Raw genomic sequence first — 21023 nt, forward strand, 5'->3', positions numbered from 1 at the left:
GAAACAGTGCGACCAACACGAAAGCAAACTGAGATACAAGTTATTCACAAGTGGAGCTAATCATCGACACTTTTCGACGTAAACTTCAAGTTTGGCAATTGCGAGTGAACGTAACTGCAATCAAAGACGATGAATAATTTGATAGACTGTCTCTCTCTCCTCGTTAGGAAGATTTTTTTTTAAATTCTGAATCCGCCCAGGAGTTCATTTTTAATGAAGTAATATAGTATGTACTATATTATAGGTCCGTAGTTGTGATTTATAAGCTTTATGTTAGTAAGCCTAAAGCAAAGGAGCAATAAATGTTAAATAATCAAAGCATTTGTGTGGGGGCAGTTGACAGATAAATTAGAATTTGGTCGCTAAAAATGCCCGGTGATTACTACTAACAAGATATCATTTGTGTCTGGAAATGTACTCAAATATGCTGTATACGGCATTAGTATGTATTGATATGGCAGGGACAGGCATAACAGTCCCAACTTCAATGTGCTGGCAGAGGTCTTGAATTGCCGTGGGCCAAAGAGCAGTAAAGCTGAATATAAGACTGTATCAGTCTTTAAACTGTATCACGAGTTTAACATGATATACATGACAATTGGGAATATTTTTAGTGAGGGTATTACTCTGTAAAACCGTTTTCGTCTTTTCAGAAGTCTGTTTATTAAGTTGATATCATTTCTGATTGGAACAATACGCAGAAACATATCTATCAAAGAAGCTCACAATATTCAATTGCACAATAGTACCAAGTATGACACAACCAATGATAACAGGTAATGATAGTCCTTACTTATTTTACCATGTGATTTTGCTGTTATTTTACTGTCTTAAAATACTGCTGTTCGAGTCATGCAATCTCAAGCGATTAACGTACAACGTCCGTGGAAAAAGAAAGTTTTTATTATAAGCCTATTTAAGGTGATATTTTACTTTTTGTACGATATAACTGTAGTAGAATACACGATGTTATAAACAAGACGCAACAATAAATTTTCTTATAGGACGCGAGTTGGAAAAGTACTGAATTTAGAATTCTCTTACACTCTTGCATCTTTCACATGAGGCAGTGACAATTGGTCACAACATTGCGCAATTACACAAGTACAACTCAGGTAAAGTGGTGATATCACCCCCTCCCCCCCCCCCCCCCATTCTCGACAAATACAACATGTAACAATAATGCAACAAAAACTGAGTATCTGAATATAAGAACGACCCAAGTCCATGGAAGACCATTTCGAGTAAACTTTAAAAAAAACTCCATATCTTTTTTTTATTCGTCCAATAATATTCTATTTAACTGTGATGGGAAGGCAACATTGTATATACAAATTAGAGCAGATATTATTATGACAATTAACATTTACATTAATTGTGGAGAGGCCATTTTGTGTGATGGACTTGGGTCGTTCTTTGAATCATATACATGATATTCTGCTATAGAGATGAGAGAAGGACAAGAGAGTATGCTATAATATGAATGTAAGAATGACGCAAGTCCTTCATTCTTACATTCATATAAGATTTAACTCATTCATTTCAGGCACTTCCGGGGGTAATTAGGATTTATCATTTATACACAAGATGAGTCCATGCATAAGCTACAATTTCCCATGTCAAACTGAATTTGGCCAAAAATTGGACTTGGGTCGTTCTTATATTCAGGTCTTCCTTTGTATAACAATGAAAGCATGTTTAGTTCCTAACCGATAAAATAGCTATAGACATCATGCAGTATCGATTTTTGTGAGAATACACGAATCAATCTTTGTGTCACAGTATCCCGTTCTTCTTCGTTGTTATTTCCGAGCCATCTTTTCATAATTATGTTTAAATTTCAGCGAGCGTTCGTTAATATGTCCTGGCGCGTAATCATGATAAAAATCGTGGAAACATGGTATTGATACAAATTTGGCAGTAACAGGGGCTATAACGCGTCCTTTCTCAAGTTCGTTTAACTGGCCAATACATGTAAACTTGACAAGAAGGTTTGTAAAGTCATGGTTAATGCACTAATTTCGGCAAAGGTCTTAACTCTGTATCTAAACACGTCCGAAATGAGGATGCGTTTTAATGGTGCCCACGGGCGTGTAGATACAGAGTACGCTGAATTAGTCAAACAATCCGAGGTTCTGCAACACAAACCCCAGTCTATCCCAGTTACATTCCCTCGTTATGGTTATGAATGTTCCCAGTAGGTGGCGAAAGCGACTTCGGCGTGTAGAGCACTCCTTCCTGGCCTCAGATAAGCTTTACATCACCGTCGTTGAGGGCGTGCGGTATGATCTTGTTCTCGACCTTTGCTCCTTTGATTTCAAGACGGTTGTGCGTCTGCGAACATCCTTATCATTCCTGTTAAAACAACAACAACAAGAAGGATCTATATTCGTGGCATAAGTACATGCTTGCGTCGTTTAAAGTCCACTACACCTTTGGGTCATGAAGAAGATAAGTTTTGATACTAATGAGGAGTAATAACTTGACTTTTTCCAAGGTCATTCGCTGTGTTGCCAATGCAGTTGCGGCAAGTATTACAACTGAATGGGGAAAATCCTTTTGATTTTGTTGTTAGTGGAATTGAACGAATAAGGGAATATTTTGAGCTTTGGTAATTGATCTTTAAAGCGATGGTCAAACGGTATAAAAACTGCAAAAAAAAGACATTGAAACAAAGAAATAATATGAAAATTATGTTGTCGTACTCACTACAAAGATAGTCTAGGAAGTATTGCATTTCATAATTATCTCAACACTTATTCTTCACTTAATCATCCTAAGTGTACAGTGTAAGAACAAAGGTGCACATTCTGAGTTTCTACGCATTTCATAGTTTTTGATATAGCTCCATCTCGACACATAAAACCATCGCCATTGTGAGATTCAAAACCATGCAGTCACGACGATTAATATAATTATAACAGCGTTAAACGGCTCTTAATTATTACACAGCCAGCAAATTATTTGTGCTTACCGCCAAATTTCGAGAATGGTTTTGTTTCTTTTCCTGATCTCCTCTGTGATTGGATAAAAGAAGACGAAGACCAGACCAATCAGACTGATCCCCAGTGGAACGGCAGAGACGAGGAGGCGAAGCGTGAAAGTGACGCTGCTTGGCTGCTCACAGGCCGCTGCCACGTACCCAGCAGCGCTGTAGAAGTAAGAAGGTCGAGTAGGATTAGCACCAATTTCACCATGAATACACCCTTGGAGTTAAAAGGGAATGTTGTGTCTTGTTTCATCGGTATTGCAACTACGTTGAGAGTTGTATAAACTCAGCAGGTACAATTTCTTAATCATTCATTTTCAAACATATTTGTAATTTATTCTAAGTTCGCTTTTGCTTTCTCGGTACAGAACTCATTTAATAAGTGTTTCGCCCTTCTTGTCATGGAGTTTGTAAGTTGATTGATGTCTAAACTCTTAAAGAGGCAAAAACAAAACAAAGATATGGAATGAAATACAATGTAATGAATACATACAGATATTGAAAGATATAGAGGCAGACTTTTAACAAACTGATGGAAAGATAGGTAGAGAGAAATAGATCGATAGATAGATAGATAGATAGATCGATAGAAGGATGGATGGATAGATAGATAGATAGATAGATGTAGATAGATAGATGGATAGGTAGATAGACAGATTGATTGATTGATAAGTAGGTACAGAGAGAGATACGTAAGGAATGGGGAGGAAGAGTCCTTAACCCCAGTCCAGAACCCAAGAAACGTAGTGTAATGCAGCAGTCAACACTCAAACGACGTGTTCAAAAGGAGGACGTTCTTACCCAAGTGCAAGGTTTGATATTGCTAGGGCGAACCCAGTCCCAAATTTCATGAACATGACGAAAAATGCGTAGAACACCGCCTCGTACGTGTTGTCTGTCTTCAATAAGAAATCGTCAATCACGTCTGGCACCATTGACCTTGGGGGGGGGGGGGAGAAACGAGCAAAATGAAATAAAAACAAAACATTCTGAACGATGACATAGTGACCCATTAATGTGTTCAGTCTGCCCGCCAGTTTGATTGAAAACGATGAACTCCGCTGGCAGGCTAGTTTGCACAGGACAAACTCCAAAGTACGTGAGCGTATTGGTTCTACAAACATGAAGATAATATTTATGTGAAAACTGAATGACATCCGATTATGTTACAGGTATTGGGTAGTCTGTATTTCATGATTAGCTGGTTGCTACAATCATCTACAGAGATTACCGTGCATTAAAAATCGTGGACATTCCCCGACCACTTTCTGTAAAAATAAATCGTTATCTTTCATTGGATCCAGTACTAGCATGCACTTCTGTACAAATCCAATGATATGCATCATTACTTTGTGTTGTGTCACGTGAATCATAGGTGTAAGAAAACATAAGTAGCCTTAGTAGTAGTAGCAGTAGCAGTATTAGCAGTAATCTAGTAGCAGTAGAAGTAGCAGTATAATAGTAGTAGTAGTAGTAGTAGTAGTAGTAGTGTATACTAGTATTGTGATGCAGCAATATTAGTTGTAGCACAAATAGTTAATAATATGGAATAACATGACGACAAAAATTGTGAATAAAAGGAAATAAGACGAAGAATAAATTCTTACAGCACATTCTGTTACTCACCATGGAAGGAGCATTATGACAGCTAACATGTTTCCGGCCAAAATACATGTTAGGTAGAGCACCCAATCGTAGCCCTCGGGTAAAACGCCATGTACTATAAACAAGGGCAGAAATAGCTGAAAAGAGATGGGAAAATATGAAACTAAATTTTCTTCATGTCAACTAAGAGCATATATTATCATGTGGCACTGCAATAACTACTCTGAGAGAGCAATGCTGAAATGTTTGTTTGTTTGTTTGTTTGTTTGTTTGATTGGTTGTTTTTGTTTTTGTTTTTTTCGTACACCAAGAAATAGGTAAAATGCAAACCTTCTCAGCCTTCTTAGAGGTTTCTTAATTTAATGACATTCTCCGAATCAGATTCACTATTTCTTAACTTGTCTTGAAATCTACAAAATTATATAACTGTTCATATTTTCTACTGCATTGTTGTATCGTTAGTATGTTTATCAAATATTGAAATCATATATGTTGGAAATAAAATAAAATGATTATATTTGTATCAAACTTTACAAGAAATTTGTTTTGGCTAAAACTTGTCTAGTCAGTAACAAGACGCTTGCGGATGTAAGTAACTTTTAATAGATGGCTGTATTTTTTTTTTCTGATTTTCTATATATCTTTCTTTCTGTATATGTATATATATACATACATATATATATATATATATATATATATATATATCTGTATATGTATATATATATATATATATCTTTCCCTATTTTTTTCTCACTCACTCTTACTATCCATACTTACATGTTTATAGTTTTCTGTTCACATTTCATAACATTCCCGAATATTTCAAATAATTCCTGTCACTTACAAAACCTCCAATGAGAAATGCCGGCTTCTTTCCAAATCGCAGCATTATCTGATTCCAAATTGGTATAAGTAGCACTCCAAAAACCTGGAGTGGGAAACAAAAATAAAATAAAAAATAAACAAAACTAAAAAATAAGTTTGGGCAAGAAGTAGAGCAACATCTTGTTGGGGACGTCATTCCGAAATTCATGATTCCACCTCTCCATATTTACCATGAGCATATCATCTGATTTACATCGCATGATCATTACGTACCGACTAATGAATTTACAATTATGGATGGTTATTAATTATAAATAATCAATTATTGGTACGTTGAAGTGATCATGATGGTTTGGGGTAGTTATTACTACACCCCATCTGAAAAGATCTTTTAAGACGCAGTTGGAAATTAACGAAAGACGAGAGACAGACAAGAGAGAAAAAATAAAGACTGTAAGAAAGAGGGAACAGGGATGTACGCAAATGTAAGAATTAATTGGTATACATTCATACAAATTTGCAGAGAGTAAACATATAAATTCTCTAATTTGTAGAGAAGGTTTACTCCAAGACAATGATCCTACCCATGCAGTCATAGGCAGTGGATTATCAGATTCCCAAGAGATTGAAGAATAGCACAAAATTGCCTTGTCTTTCGTTGTTTTTAATGAACTTCAACGTTTTATTGACAAATGGCACGGTGATGTGCACACGGCGCACTTTAGTTTTTAATGAATATAGAGTACACAAGCAGCTTCTAGTTAGTTTGTATGCTCCGCATTGCTAGGGTGAATTATGTTAGGGTAATTGATTTATGTTATTATATAGATGCCATACGTCATTTGATCAAGAATATCCAGAATGTAAGAGAGAAGCCTAAAAGCCCTGTTTTGAATGTACAATAACATCAGAATGCAACCAGTATCTATTGGACCTTGCATCTAGAATATTGATTCTTGTTTTCTTGGTGTTGTTGTTGTCGTTGTCGCCGAACGATTAATATATTATGCCATGGCAAAGAGAATAGCAAAAATAGTGAAAAATGATGACATGGCAGAAATTGTTTTGTAAGGAGTCCTGGAATTATAGGTGCTACAGTAGTCCTGGAATTATTTCCAATCGTTTGTTTTTACACGCTTCCGATTCATTCTCAACCACACTGTGAAAATACATTCATATCGTCTTCCTACGTTGACAGGTCCAAGAAGTATCCAAAGACTCACCATGATAAGAAGGATGAACGTCTGGTAGTCGTCAATATGCATGACATATTTATAGAAGAGCGCGAAACTTCCTTGAGCCGTCTATTGGAAGAATGGAGTTCGAAAGCCTCTAAAATAAATTTAAATCTAAATTCGAATTGAATTCATTTTCATATTTCTCACAAAAATAGCACAGAAAACAATGCAATAATATAATACAAAATATTACAGGGCATAAATAGGCTAAAACTTCATAGAAATGTACAACAGTCTGAGTATAAACACAAAGGTCTGTTTTAGAGTTGTGCCATGGTCATAGTACGAGAAATAATATTATGATTGGGCCTACGAAAAAGCAAGTTTGTTTAGCCGCAGGCCACAGGATGAATAGTGCCGCTATCATGATGTATGTCGTTTTGTTCTAATCGTGATATACTTTCGTTTTAAGGAAGAAAAATGTTTGTTTGTTGTTATATGAAATCAAAGAAGACAACAATAGCAACCTTTCGCTGTCTAGACGCACCAGTCATCCATATCGTTCCTTCCCGCCCCTCCACATTCATTTTAAATTGTTCAAGGCCTGTTTACTGTCTTATCCAGAATAAAAACTTCTCCAGTGTAATTCTAACTTCTGTGGAGGTAGACGAACATGGCAATAAGATTCAGGTTGTTTCTTAACTTAAAATAATGACTTTCCATGCTTGCATATTTTGTTTGTGTAGTATTATCTTGTTGTTATTGCTGTTTAAGCATGATACCTTTGTTTCTTTTCGTCCTCAGTATTCACCATTCATGGCAAAATCATGATTACCACTAACTCTAGGATCAACGTCATTATTACGGAAGGGAGGAAAATATGGGTGGTACAACAACATTTAACACGTTCTGACAACAAACAAATCACCACCACCATAACAATAGACTCAAGGAACAACAAAACTTTATTCCTCCCCTCGCCTCAAGCGCCATCATTTTCAGCCTCTATCGGATCCTCTGTTCGACGTGGGCCGATCAGACCACACCCACTTTCGCAAAATGCATATCCATGACATCATACAACTGTTTAATATTCATATTACTTACCATTCCGGCAAGCATGAGAAAGACGAAGGCTAACATCAGCATGACGTAGGGTTTAAAGGTCAACACTTTCCTCACGCCGGCGCCAAAATCCATCTCGTCTTCCCGATCTTTTTTCTTTACTGTTGAAGGAAGAAACAATCTCTGTTGTCTATCGATAATGGTATATTCTCTTACATAGTTTTTAGGTTCCCAACTCATATCACTTTGCTTGGATAAAATCTGAGTAAATTTCATTTAAATCAGAGCATCTCTCGTTAATTTTATTGTTGCAGTGTCAAGATGAATCCGTTGGCAGGTTTTTAAATGAATTTTATTCATTCCCTCATATTGACGTACTCATGAATTGTTCACCCAAGATCCTGAGTTTGGCAGATTATTAACTAGACACCAACCAGTAATGTTCCAACAGATATAACATGATGGACGTGCAAACACATACATAACATGTAAAATATGTAAAAAAATAAATTTAAATCATACATCTACATGCCGTCTCCACACATACTCTAAGACGCCCCTACTCATAACTGGGATTTTCTTCTTTTTCTTTTCTTTTTACTCCTTTTGTTTGAAGAAGTGTGAGATCATACGTTATTTTTAATGCATAGGCCTATATTTCCTTTCCATCTTTTTTCATTTAAATTCAACCCAGACCAGACGTTTATGATGGCAATCTCCTTCATTGATTCTCTCCCTTAGACACACAATATCATTTAAAGGACAAGTCGACCTTCATATACATAAGGATTGAGAGAATGCAGCAATATTAGTAGAACACATCAGTGAAAGTTTGGGGAAAATTGGACAATCCGTTCAAAAGTTACGAATATTTTAAATATCTGCGCAGTCACTGCTGGAAGAGAAGACTACTACAGTGTATGATGTCACATACGTACAACTATATAAGGAAAATAAAAAGAGAATTTCACAAAACTTGACTTTTTGAATAAAGTGCACATTTCTTCGACTTGCTACTGACGTATGTTATGGGTAATATTATTCCCCCTGCCTTCTGAAAGAGAAAAGTCGAGTGTTCTTTTGTTATGCGAGAAAAATGGAAATATGTTGAATTTTCTTTATTCTTTCTTTATATCGTTGTACTCATGTGACATCACAAGCTATAGTAGTCTTTTCATTCAGCCGTGACTGAGCAGAAACTTCAAAAATTCATAACATTTCAACGGATTGTCCAATTTTCCCAAACTCTCACTGATGTGTTCTACTAATATTGCTGCATTCACTCAGCCCACATGTCTATGAAGGTGAACTTGTCCTTTAAGCTCAACACTATTCCCGTTTAGGACAAGTCCCGAGTAAACTCGCGCAGTTGTCTATGGGAAATACGTGTTGTAGCAAAATCAGTCCGTCCTCAACGGGTTAAGAGCAATCACTGTTTTTCCCCCTCTTCTTAGTTTTTGTTTGATTTGTTTTTCCTCTCTGTATTCTCATAAAAAAAGCAAAGATAAAACCAAAATGGGATTCAATTTTTCCTTTGGCAATGGCCCCTAATTCGATGATAATGAAACCCGTTTTGTAAAAGAAATGAAAGGTTGCTTTCATTGATGCATTTTTATATAAAAAACAACAAAACACTGAACACGAAAGTACGGTGGATTTTGTACAAGCGTATCATATGGATAGTTGAGAATTCTGTATGTGGATTGAGTTAGTACCTGCAAATGTTGTTATCGTCAGAACTTACTCTTCTTTTCCTTGGTGCCAAAGAGTGCACTGGAGGCGCTGAGGAGGATGATGACGCTGATGGTAAGTGCCCCAACGCTGTATCCCAGTTTCTGAAAAAAAAATAACACACATAGATGGTCATAGAGATGGACTGGTCAGTATGAACGAATAACGTGCGATATATATCAATAAAGGCGGATGGAAAATTGGAGGAAAAGGACGATCCATGATATAATCATTATGCGCATATCCTACTGGAAAGAATACAGTGTATCGACAGTGTTTTCACAGTGTGTTCATAGAGTCGACTATGTGAAAACGCTCGAATTTAACAGTCTGTGTGAAGATGATTTCAGACTGTGGTGTGGTTTTCACAGAGTGTTCACGTAGTTTGTTTCACACTGTGAAATCTCATCACACTGTTAAATTCGAGCGTTTTCACAGTGTGACACAATGTGAAAACGCTCGAATTTAACAGTGTGAAGAGATTTCAAACTGTGGTTCTCACACTGTGGGACACTGAGTTCGTTCCAGCAGGGTACGTATTGTATACCTCAATAACTAGATATAGACACATTGATAGATGTATACATAACACGTACTACACATAACTCAGCACATTCTCTGTTTGTTTGTTTGAATTAAAAGAATCGCACAGTAGTATAGTACATAACTGTGTATGATGTTCGTCACGTCGATTTGTTTTGTTTTGTTTTCAGTTTACCTTTGGATTTATATGATTTGGTTTGTTTTTATTTCTAATGTTTTGTATTAGACTGAGAGCACGCATTGCCACTCTGACCTTCGAGAAATGAGGACTCGGTGGGGTGTTAATATGTCCAAGCACTTTCCAAATGACACCCCACAGTGAGTGTCGGTGACGCATAATTGACCATAAAGACGAGAAAATTAGTTGTCAAAGAATCACACACATAGAAATATAACACACGAACATACACACACACACACACACACACACACACACACAAGTGTGTGTATATATATATATATAGAGAGAGAGAGAGAGAGAAAGAGAGAGAGAGAGAGAGAGAAAGAGAGAGAGAGAGAGAGAGAGAGAGAGAGAGATGAGAGGAAAAAGGACGGGGGCAAAGACAGCGAAGTAGACTAAACAAGAGGCCCTGAATTCCAGACTCATAAGATACAAGCGTAACAATAAAAGAACACTCCATTGTGGTCATTACGCCACTTTAGCAGATGTCTAGGGCCATTTGATGTCTTGATAATCCCCCACGAATGGTGTCAAGTATCCGATCAAAGCGCCCTTGTAACGATTGTGTGCATAGCTGAAGCGTAGGATAGTTACCATTATTGTTGCCATCGTTTAATGGGATAACGTCTTAAAACTGGCTATATGGTATGCTATATTGAGCTGTTGATAGGCAGTCTGGCTTGCGTCATTCGAGCCCATAATGATAACGGTGAAAGTATTTGTATGATAATCATATTCCTTGGCTACAGGTACAACACGAAAACAGGTAGCAGCGGATTTACGAATCTCCTCAGCGTTTTTGAGTTTCTCATTGAGTTTCGGACGTAATTTTGTTTTTATGTAAATGGGTGTCATCAACCTTAAATTGTTTGAACACAATATCATCCTTAAATATAGCGCCACCACTAGATCTGTCTATTTCCTATCATCATAATGCCGATCATTATTTTATGTATATCCATGAAGACTAGATCAGCAATATAGCATTTTAATGCGTAGACTTTGATTATACGTAAACTGTTCTAAACAAAATTATGCTTAGGTTGCAGATAAAAACATTGCATTATACCTATATACGTATTCCTGTGTCCATTGGTGCTTGTTTGTTTGTTTATCTGTTCACTTATCTACATGTCTTTTCCCCACTATCACTTTAAAGTCAATATTCAAAGTGTACATTGATGTTTTGGGTTATTCAATGAAATTTTATGTATAGTTTATCACACTTCATGATACTTTTATCATCTATTTTCTACAAAATGATTGAGTAATGATTGCGTACTATATATACTATTTTGTATTTTGTTATAATAATAATAATAATAATAATAATAATAATAATAATAATAATAACAATAATAATAATTATAATAATAATAAGGTCTTATTCATCCAGGGGAGCCTCTTCAGCGTTGCCACTGCTCTACCAGAGGGCCCTGCCATTATTATTACCCTAGCGTTGCCAGGTACCCATTTATACACCTGGGTCGAGAGGAACATGGTGGGTTAAATCAGCTTGTCCGAGGACGTAAGCGCTGAGCGGGACTCGAACTCGGGTCCTCCGATCGGGAGTCAGGAGTCTTATCCACATGCCACAGCGCCCCCTGTTACGTTTTTTTTTGTTTTTTTGTTTTTTTGTTTTTAGAGAGAGAGAGAGTAAGATTGACCCTACCTCACGCTCCAAGTAGTCGGGGTCGGAGGTGGCGTTCAAAGAGCCGTTCTCGCAGTTTGGCCCGTCGTATCCCCGTGTGAATCCGGCCACCGACTGCCCCATCACCAAGTTTCCTATCACGTTTGCCATTACCTCACACGTCATTCCTGTAAAGATACAGTTGACAGAAAGACTTACTCATGAATCAAACAGAGGCACTCGCGGAGAGTGCAAATATCAAAGAAGACCATACAGTCACTAATGACATAGAACATTAAAGATAAAACCCGCGATCCGTCGCGTTATCAGGATCGCCATAACAAAAAAAAAAAAACAAAAAAAAAAATCACTAATGGCCCGTACCTTTTACAACAACGCACCTGCCTTGAACGTTTTTTTTTTTTTTTTTTTTTTCAGAATATGTTTAGAATTTTTCACATAACATTGCTAATAATAGCCAGGTAAACAAGCAACCACGAGCAAAAACGAGTAACATCCTTAGTGGATTTTATTTTGAAAAACGTGCCGTGCTCCCAATTACTTATACCTTACAGTTATTAGTTTAATTGTATAGAGTAGGGGTAAATTACCCATTCCAACGTCGTAAATTGAAAGTAACCATAATTTAGAAATATATCGCCTAAGAAATCTCAACTGAAGCATATTGGGTGCTGTTCGTTATTCCGAAGGTTCGCTATTCCGAAGGTTCGTTATTCCGAAGGGTCGTTAATTCGAAACAAACAAATTCCCTATACCTAGACGTTCGTTAATCCGAAAATGAAAAAGGGTTCTTTAATCCGAACATCTGTGGCGTTTTTCCGAAGGTTCGTTATTCCGGAGAAATAAGTGAAGCAATAGTGATTGTGCTCGCCCCCTGAAGTCCGAGGACGCCGTAAAGAATTTCATTGTGTAATAAACGTGTTTATTCTTGAAAAAAAGAAAGAATATTCCGACATCCACAAACTTATTTATTCCCGCTTGCATCAACGTTCATTGTATTGGAAACTTCAATTAACATGATTACAATATTGAATCAAAAGAAAACTGAATAAATGGACCGTACGAAGGTGACATACATAGTTATTTCCTTTTCTCAGTGTTACCTTCTTTCCTGATCAGCAAAATACAATATCACTTTCAACCATACCCTGTTCTTAGGCTTAGTCCTCATGTCCTAGACTGACTAGATTGACTAAAATAACATTTTGGTAAAAGACGCCTTCTGTCCAATCACTTATTGAAAAGGCAAAACAAGAACATTGGCCGTGGAAGAGGTGTACACTCACTAAAAAATGTGGCGGAATCTCGCTCTAACTGGTCTTCACTTAAGTACATCGTTAGCGTTGTGTACGGCATGTGGTAAAACTGGATGAGGAAGAATATTAAGTAAAAGAAGTTAGAGGGATGGGAGAGGGGGGAGGATAAACGAAAGAGAGTGGGAGAGAAGAGGGTAAAAGTTATATATTCATTTTTTTAAAAATAGTATTTTCACGTTAAATCGAATTGCATGAGATTACAATGGCAAAAAACACGTGTTTCCCACACCAATCTCACAACATCCACACAATACAGTAAACTGTTCTATGATGGCGTGACAACAAGAATTTGAAAAAAAAAATAAAAAAGCAAATTTTAAAATAAACTGATTTCAGGAGTCAAACCAAAGAGAAGTGATCACAATTATTTTCTACATACCATAAGAAGTATATAATGTTTAAGGATTATTAAAAAACCAGGTGAGGTAGGGAAAATAAATGAATTATTTTCTGTTACCGATAACGCCGTTTGGAAGGCACAGTAAAACAGTAGATACCAGGCCAAGAGGTAGCCATTTTCGGTGAAGTCAGGAACGTACCACAGGAAGAAATACGTCACAGACGCAAAAAGGGAGCCGAATACCATCCTGTATGAATTACAGAGGAAAGACATTGTTATTTCTTTATTATTGTAGGTTTTTGTGAACAACGGCTCTTTACGAACGAACAGAATAAGTAAGCATAAATGATTTTTAGTCATGTGTGTTGGAAGAACTATTTTTACTCATAACATGCATGAAAATAGTGATGACAATTGCTATATCTCATCGGTATATGTATTACTTTATATATCAAATATATAAGATACTAGTATCTACAAATCACTTTGTAAAAATAAAAAAAGAATACTACAATCATATCAGAGGACACAGCCCCTTGCCATATTAAACTATGTACATCATGTTATACATGGAGAAAGAGACTTTGTCTCCTGCCCAACGTTGCCCGGTGAACTTCACCTCAGAGCAACCATTGACTTAAAGTAAAAGCCATCAGTTTGTTACCATGGTTTCAGCTTGCCGAACCGGGTGTCCGACTTCATGACGACATAACCTACGAACGGGTCGGTGATGGCGTCCCATATTCTGCCGGCAAAAATGACGGCACTTGCGGACGCAGGAGTTATCTGCAAAAAATAATATAGTCATAGGTGCATACTTGTCAAACGACGACCTTCGCAGGTTTTAAACAAACAGGAAATGCCGACTCGCGAAGCGTTAAGGTCAAGACGAGATGACTCTACAGGAACCGAAGCAGTTCAAATTTTTGCAAATAGAATCGAAAGCATCATTACATTTTATTTTTGCAGAATCACTGGGCAATAATCAATATTGAATAGAAGAAGGGAATAGGCCAATGCTGACAACAAGGCAAATGTCATCATACTCGTCATCTCCTTATCATTGGATGTGAACATAAACGTGGATGAGCAGAAATATGTATAGAAAAGGAGACATGGATGTCTAAGTTTGTGACAAACTGGTAACTTTTGCCCATTCCGTACGTTTTAAAATTGCAATGTAATGAGATGTCATGCTATTCATTATGATCAAAAGTTCCATAGGGTAGATAGCAAGGTACAACTAAAATGAGACACGGTGTTGATAGTTACCTTGCGGTACATTTATCATTAATTTTTCACAAATACAAAGTCAAAAACTCTTTCAAGAAGCTGAAATAGAATAGAATAAAATTGCATTTCGTTGCAGATTTGCTCTTATATGAAAGATAGAATAAGACGGAACAATTGAGGAAACACTGATTACTTATTCCGTTTTGTAGTTGATTTTCACTCGTTTCATATTCAATTTAGCCTGACATATTATTCCGTTCTTTGTATTAGTAGCGTCATAATATTTATATGTCGTCCAGAAATCAGATAGTAGGAAATTTGTGTCAACATGGAAATAAAATTGCGACAAACATACCTCTAAATATACCTCTTATACCGAAAGATTATGTTAAAAACAATAAATGTTGAACGCAATTCAATATGTGTTCGTAGATTTTTTTTCCTGAACACCTGATTTTCACATCAGTTTTAAAGGATCAATCACTGAATTTTATTTGTTTTTTATATTTTACTTCCTTTTTCTCTTACTCTCTTACATCCATCACAAACAAACAAACACACACACACACACACACACACACACACACACGCACACACACACATTACAAACAAGTGGTGCACAGAGACAGACAAACAGCAATCTGTTGGTGTGTTGTTTTTCTACCTGCGCGGTGTCCAGAAGAAAGACGGAGATGTAGAAACCGACCACCGTGTTGGTCAGCTGGTAGGGCATGCTCCCCAGGCCGTAGCAGACCTTGTGACGCAGAATCAGTCGGTTGCTGCTCTCTTTACCCCTGGGTTTCTGAGGAAAGTCGTCGACTGTGAGAGGCAACGCCTCAAAGTGGGAAAAAAAAACAAAACATAACAATGATACATTGATGTGATGATGATCTCCGTCAGATACTGCAGCGAGAAACAATACGCTCCACCGCAGCGGCGATGACATCAACAAGTACAATGTAATTAGGCAGTTGCTTGACAGGAGGCAACTTGTAAAGGGAGTAGCAACATATGGGAGTAAGAGATTTTTTTTTTTTGGGGGGGGGGAGGGTAGACAGGGGGAAACGAAGAGGTTTCACATTTGGTCCAACATTATTACATTGATGATGTCTATGTGTATTTATGTTATAGTCCTAGTTATCCCTAATGTACTATGAGTATACACTGCACTACCTAACTAAAGGTGGTGGTAACCATGGGGATAAGAGTATTGACAAAATAAAGCTAGTTGTCCCATCATCTTTTTAGACGAGACCAATAGTGCAAAGTTTTTTTCAAGATTTTCAAAATGATAAAGACCCTCTTGATATTAAATGTACATTATCATCATAATCTGTATAGGCCCTATATCACGGCAAATTTGTTATTGAATCAATATAAAAATATGCAATGAACAATCAACCACATGTTCTTCGTAAAATTGCTATGTACATTTCGACATGAGATGAGGAATAATAATTGCAAATATTATAACCGCCATGCAGGGTATCGAATCCGAGACAATCAAGTATCTATTTGATTGAAGGGAAGTTTTTGTTTTTTACATGAACTTATGCAAACAGAGATTATGCACAAATGCACATGTATAATTATGTCCACTTTTATACATATAAATGCGTACTTCAGGAATGTTCAGGAATCAGTTTATTGTTCAATATCTTTGAACAAGCCTTGCAGTGACATCATTGTTCCGAAGCCTCATCATAGGCATTTGAAAACATATTATGAATTGTCAAGAATTCCAATATGTTACGAAAATAGAAATCACACATTCTCATTTGTACAGTGCCTGTGAACTGAAATATTCTAATATCACAAGGGAAGGGGGGGGGGGGGGGGCAAAATAAAGTTAGGTTTTAACCTTTGTACTCAGATCGTGATTATCATAACTTATCTCTGTTGCCGTATTTACTTCTTTTTCTTTTTGCACTAGTGTTTAACCTCTGCGGAGATTACACAAAGATAGTGATCAATTATATAAAAAATGTATGCTATATTTTTATTCTAAATGTTTGATATTGTATAGTTACTGTGTAGTTGGCTTTTGATGTATTGCTATGTATTGGTCAATTTATGCTCTGAGTAGTATACATTTCAGGGCATTAAAGAGAAGTACAAATCAATAATGTGACAACTAAGACATGTTTATATGAAAAATATGATATGCCTATATTGCCCTAATCCCTTCTGAGGATCTTATCTTTATCGCGTTTTTGTTTGTCTCGCGAGCAAAGTTTACAGTTTTGATAACGGAATCTGTTTTTAGAAAATTAGTTGACTAAATTAGTTCTGCATATTTGATTGAAAAAAGGCAATATAGTGCATTCTTGACGAGAAGGAAACACTCGTATACGTACCACTTATGATTACTTATGATTATGTAAAAAGATTTGCTGGGAGGAAACTAGAGTGACTAAAGTTACACTTGAAAACATTGTTTTTGTCAATATAATTTTGTTGAATACAGAATCATTGGAATCTGAAAACAGACGAAAGTTGAAAAAAAATCAAAATTACATATACTTGAACATAAATCATCATATAAATATTATACTAATCAATACTGTTTAGATGGTTAGATGAATGTTAATATCTCAATCCTACAGCTGCAGGTATGTTGCATGGCTTCGAAGAAATGCTAACAAAGTGTGGACGAAAGTTTTTGGCAATGTGCGTATCACCTTGTGTAAGAAGTTGTAGACTTATACTATGCAACTAGCAGAACAAAAGGGGAAAAAAGAAAGAAATGAATGCTGAAAGTTAAGAACCGGACATAGTAAAATTACACTATTAAGAGCTCTATAAAGTAGGATTGATCCGAAAACTGGTCTAGTGTCATTTATAAACATTATTGATAACACCTCACTCGCTACATAACAAGGAATATTCTTGAAGTTATGATAGAATATTTCATAATATATTTTACCTATTCTATGTTTTCTGGCAGGTTTCATCTCAATTATCTCAAACTAAGAAAAATTGAGTAAACATATTTTGAACCTTAGAGCTCAACAAATTTACTCAAGAAATGTCATTGGTCGATAATGTGTTACCATTCACTTACCTCATCGTCCGTTTCCGCCAATTTCCACAGAGTCATGTCTCATGAGAGAGGGAGATAAGAAGAGGGAGAAGGGGAGACAGGCAAGCTAAAAGACGTATCGACAGACGACGGACCGAGAGCTGGACCAGGTACAGCGTATAGTCCTCACCAAATGGATTTCCAAAACGAAGCCAAACAGCTGCCATTCATTTTTAGCTGCCCCTTTCTTCCAGCTTGTGAGGGCAGACAATGAGAAGAGATAATGTGACCACGAGATTTATGAGTGGCGGCTTTGATATTCAGTCAACAATATCCCCAAATTACCTTTTCTAATTAAATTGGACTTTGAGCGGTACAGCGGCAACTTGAAGTAATCGTGAACTTCAACCGACTCGGTCGATTTTGCCGCATCGCGAATATCCAAGGTAGTTGATCGCCCCCTTGTGACAGAAGACAGTCAGTGATAGTGCAGCGCCAGACTGTGACGATCTGCATGGTTTAGATTCAGAAATGTGAGTTTTGATTGATAAATCTTGCTTAATCTTCCAGTGGATTTACAATAAGGAATGAAACAAACTTTATTTGTCTAGTATATAAGATGGAGAAATTCATCAAGGAATTTAAGTAAACTTCATATAGGAGTCTTTTAAAAATATCACAGCATTGATTTGACAGAATATCATTATGCTATTTTTTAAATCGAATCATTATCGGTCTTGTCTCTTGGTTTTTTTGTTAACTCACCTGAGCCGAAGGCTCAAGTGAGCTATTGCTTTGGCTCAGGTGAGCTATTGCGATCGCTCTTCGTCCGGCGTCCGTCGTCCGTCGTGCGTCGTGCGTCGTGCGTCGTGCGTCGTGCGTCGTGCGTAAACTTTTTACATTTTCATCTTCTTCTTGAGAACCCCATTTTTCACCAAACTTGGCAGGTAGCATCCCTAGGGAAATAGGATCTCAATTTGTTCAAATGAGCACAGTGCCCCACCTGGGAATCTAAAAAAAAAAAAAAAAAAAATCCTTCTCTAGAACCAGAAGTGATAGAGCTAAGTTAATACTATGAGTTGGTACATTGATGACTGTAGTTTCAAGTTTGTTCATGGCGGAATCAGGGGTGCCCCCTCCCCTTGGGACCCAGGGGAAGGGGATGGGGAGGGGTCATAATGAGGCCCAAATTGTACATTATTTTTTATCTTTTTCTTGAAAAATGCCGCAATGAATTTTCACCTAACTTGGCAGGTGTCATCCCTAGGGGGATAGAATCTTATTCCCGTCATATGGGCACCATGCTTCACCTGGCGGCCACAGGGGCCCTGATTGGTACCTAAATTGTAAATGTCCATCTTTTTCTTAAAAAGCCCATCATGAATTTTCATTAAACTTGGCAGGTAGCATCCCCAGGGGGGTAGAATCTCAATTCCATCAAATGGGCACCATGCCCCACCTGCCCCCCCCCCCCTAGTAAGGAATCTTTAAAGATTTTCACTAGAACCTGAAGTCATTGAGCTAAGTTAATACAATGAGTCAGTATAGTGATGACTGCTGTTTCAAGTTTGTTCATGGCAGAATCAGGGGTGCCCCCCCCCCCCTTGGGACCCAAGGGAGTGGGGTGGAATGGATCCAAATGTAAATGTAAATTGTACATGTTCATACTCGTTGAAAATCCCTTGATGAATATTCACCAAACTTGACTGGTAGCATGCGTTCAACAGGGCACCATGCTCCCTTTTGGGGACCCGAGGGGCCAAATCCCCCCCCCCCCCCCACCCAACACTAAGGAATATTTACAATTCTTCTCTAGAACCAGACATGATAAAGCAAAGTTACTTTGAGTTTGTACATTGATGACTGTAGTTCCAAGTTTGTTCATTGCAGTGCCCCCCCCCCCCCCCCCACAACTCGGGGGGGGGGTCCAAACGCACCTCCGAAATTAAGGAATATTCAATGATACATTGTTCTCTAGAATCAAAAGTGATAGGGCTTTTGGTTTTCAAAACTGCATAGTCCAACATTCTATAAAGTACAGTGTACCTTGCAGGTACCCAGTGTGATGGAATATGCAAATGAACACCATGCCCCCAGTTCTCAAAGCTACTCCACCACAAGTTTCCATTGTTCTCAGGCAAGAGTCTGCCAGAATGCATGGAAGGTGAACTTGCGATACTCAGGTGAGCGCCAAACCCCGGGTCTCTTGTTTAACGCATGACGCTAATACAGAGAGGCTGGGTCGAGATTAAGGCTTACGTGTGTATATGTTGCGTGTGTGTCTGTGTCTATCTTTTGGGATGCATTTTCTTTGGAACTTCACACTAACCGCGTTCTTAGGCAAGGACAACATTAAATTTTCTTGGACACGATTCGGAGTCTTCATTCCATCACAACTGTGAAAATCATGGTTAACTGTGAAAGTCAATAGTTATGTTGGTGCTCAGTAACAATGTTTTGAACCTCTCGTTCTTTCTTTCCTCTCTCCCTCTCATTTATCTCATTCTTTCTTTCTTTCTTTCTTTCTTTCTTTCTTTCTTTCTTTCTTTCTTTCTTTCTTTCTTTCTTTCTTCCATCCTCGTTTCTTTCCTTCGTTCTTTCTTCATTTGTATTCCTGTCACATGCGCAGTGAATGCCACATTCAAGTAAAGCGCATTCGTGACCCCAGGTGTGATGTGTTTCGAAATCTCGCTCACAGTAGGTGTTCGATCGATCGATGACGATCACAGGATCTCATTATTGCCAAACTATCCCGAGCGGGCCTTGATTAATGCTACGCTGGACGAGTGTTGGATTGCGATGTGCCGCCAGGCATGCAGCATCATTCTTTCAAACTCTTTCCCTCCATCGATCGTATAGTAGTGATAGCTGCATGGATTGGATTCCAGAGGACTACTTAAGATAATAAAGCTCCGAGGGCGTCATGTAATCCACTGAGCGAATCCTGTGAAACTCTTTTAAACAGTATGAGGTCAAAGGTCATGCCGCTTCAGGGTCATGGAGCCACGTGTATCTGCATCGATTTTGTTTTTTCTCGTCTTTCATGTTGATATTACTTCTTAGGCACGATGGCCGTTTATTAATGAGTTGTCATAACCGGAATTGGGGGAATGAAAAGAGCTATTCTTTGGGAAACCTCTGAAAGTCGAAATCAAATTTACGCTGATTCATTGAAATAGTGTATAGGAGATTTTTTTTTAATATACAGCTTATTCCTTATCATAATGACATAAAATGATACAAGATACATGAGTTATTTTCGTGCATGAATTTTTCATGTGATTTTTAGGTATATATGTGTATATATAATGATAATGTGATACATTATAATGTATAATTGAAGC

At 37.4% G+C, this 21023-nt stretch overlaps 1 protein-coding gene across 1 annotated transcript; it reads right to left on the minus strand.

The window, feature by feature from the left end:
* Positions 1–2255: 2255 nt before the first annotated feature.
* On the minus strand, positions 2256–17990 carry LOC139735920 (sodium-dependent lysophosphatidylcholine symporter 1-like). Its single transcript, XM_071646674.1, has 14 exons — positions 17722–17990; positions 15322–15492; positions 14089–14210; positions 13542–13671; positions 13055–13133; positions 11790–11935; positions 9407–9497; positions 7705–7823; positions 6643–6723; positions 5439–5522; positions 4616–4731; positions 3791–3928; positions 2975–3151; positions 2256–2355 (listed from the first exon to the last, which is right to left on the minus strand). The coding sequence occupies exons 1-14, from the start codon at positions 17755–17757 to the stop codon at positions 2256–2258; spliced, it is 1590 nt and encodes a 529-aa protein (XP_071502775.1). The 5' UTR covers positions 17758–17990.
* Positions 17991–21023: the final 3033 nt, after the last annotated feature.

Source organism: Diadema antillarum, unplaced genomic scaffold (assembly GCF_040938485.1).
Source record: "Diadema antillarum isolate AM-2024a unplaced genomic scaffold, OU_Dant_1.0 seq00000606_RagTag, whole genome shotgun sequence".
Taxonomy (NCBI): domain Eukaryota; kingdom Metazoa; phylum Echinodermata; class Echinoidea; order Diadematoida; family Diadematidae; genus Diadema; species Diadema antillarum.

What these genes read in the sequence shown, in the direction of transcription:
- LOC139735920 (XM_071646674.1), bottom strand. Translation starts at nt 17,757, where the DNA reads ATGACTCTGTGGAAATTGGCGGAAACGGACGATGAG. An exon ending in TTCTTCTGGACACCGCGCAG is followed by an intron (nt 14,211 to 15,321) that starts GTAGAAAAACAA and finishes TATTTTTTGCAG; the next exon opens with ATAACTCCTGCGTCCGCAAG. An exon ending in CGTTCATCCTTCTTATCATG is followed by an intron (nt 5,523 to 6,642) that starts GTGAGTCTTTGG and finishes TTCCCACTCCAG; the next exon opens with GTTTTTGGAGTGCTACTTAT.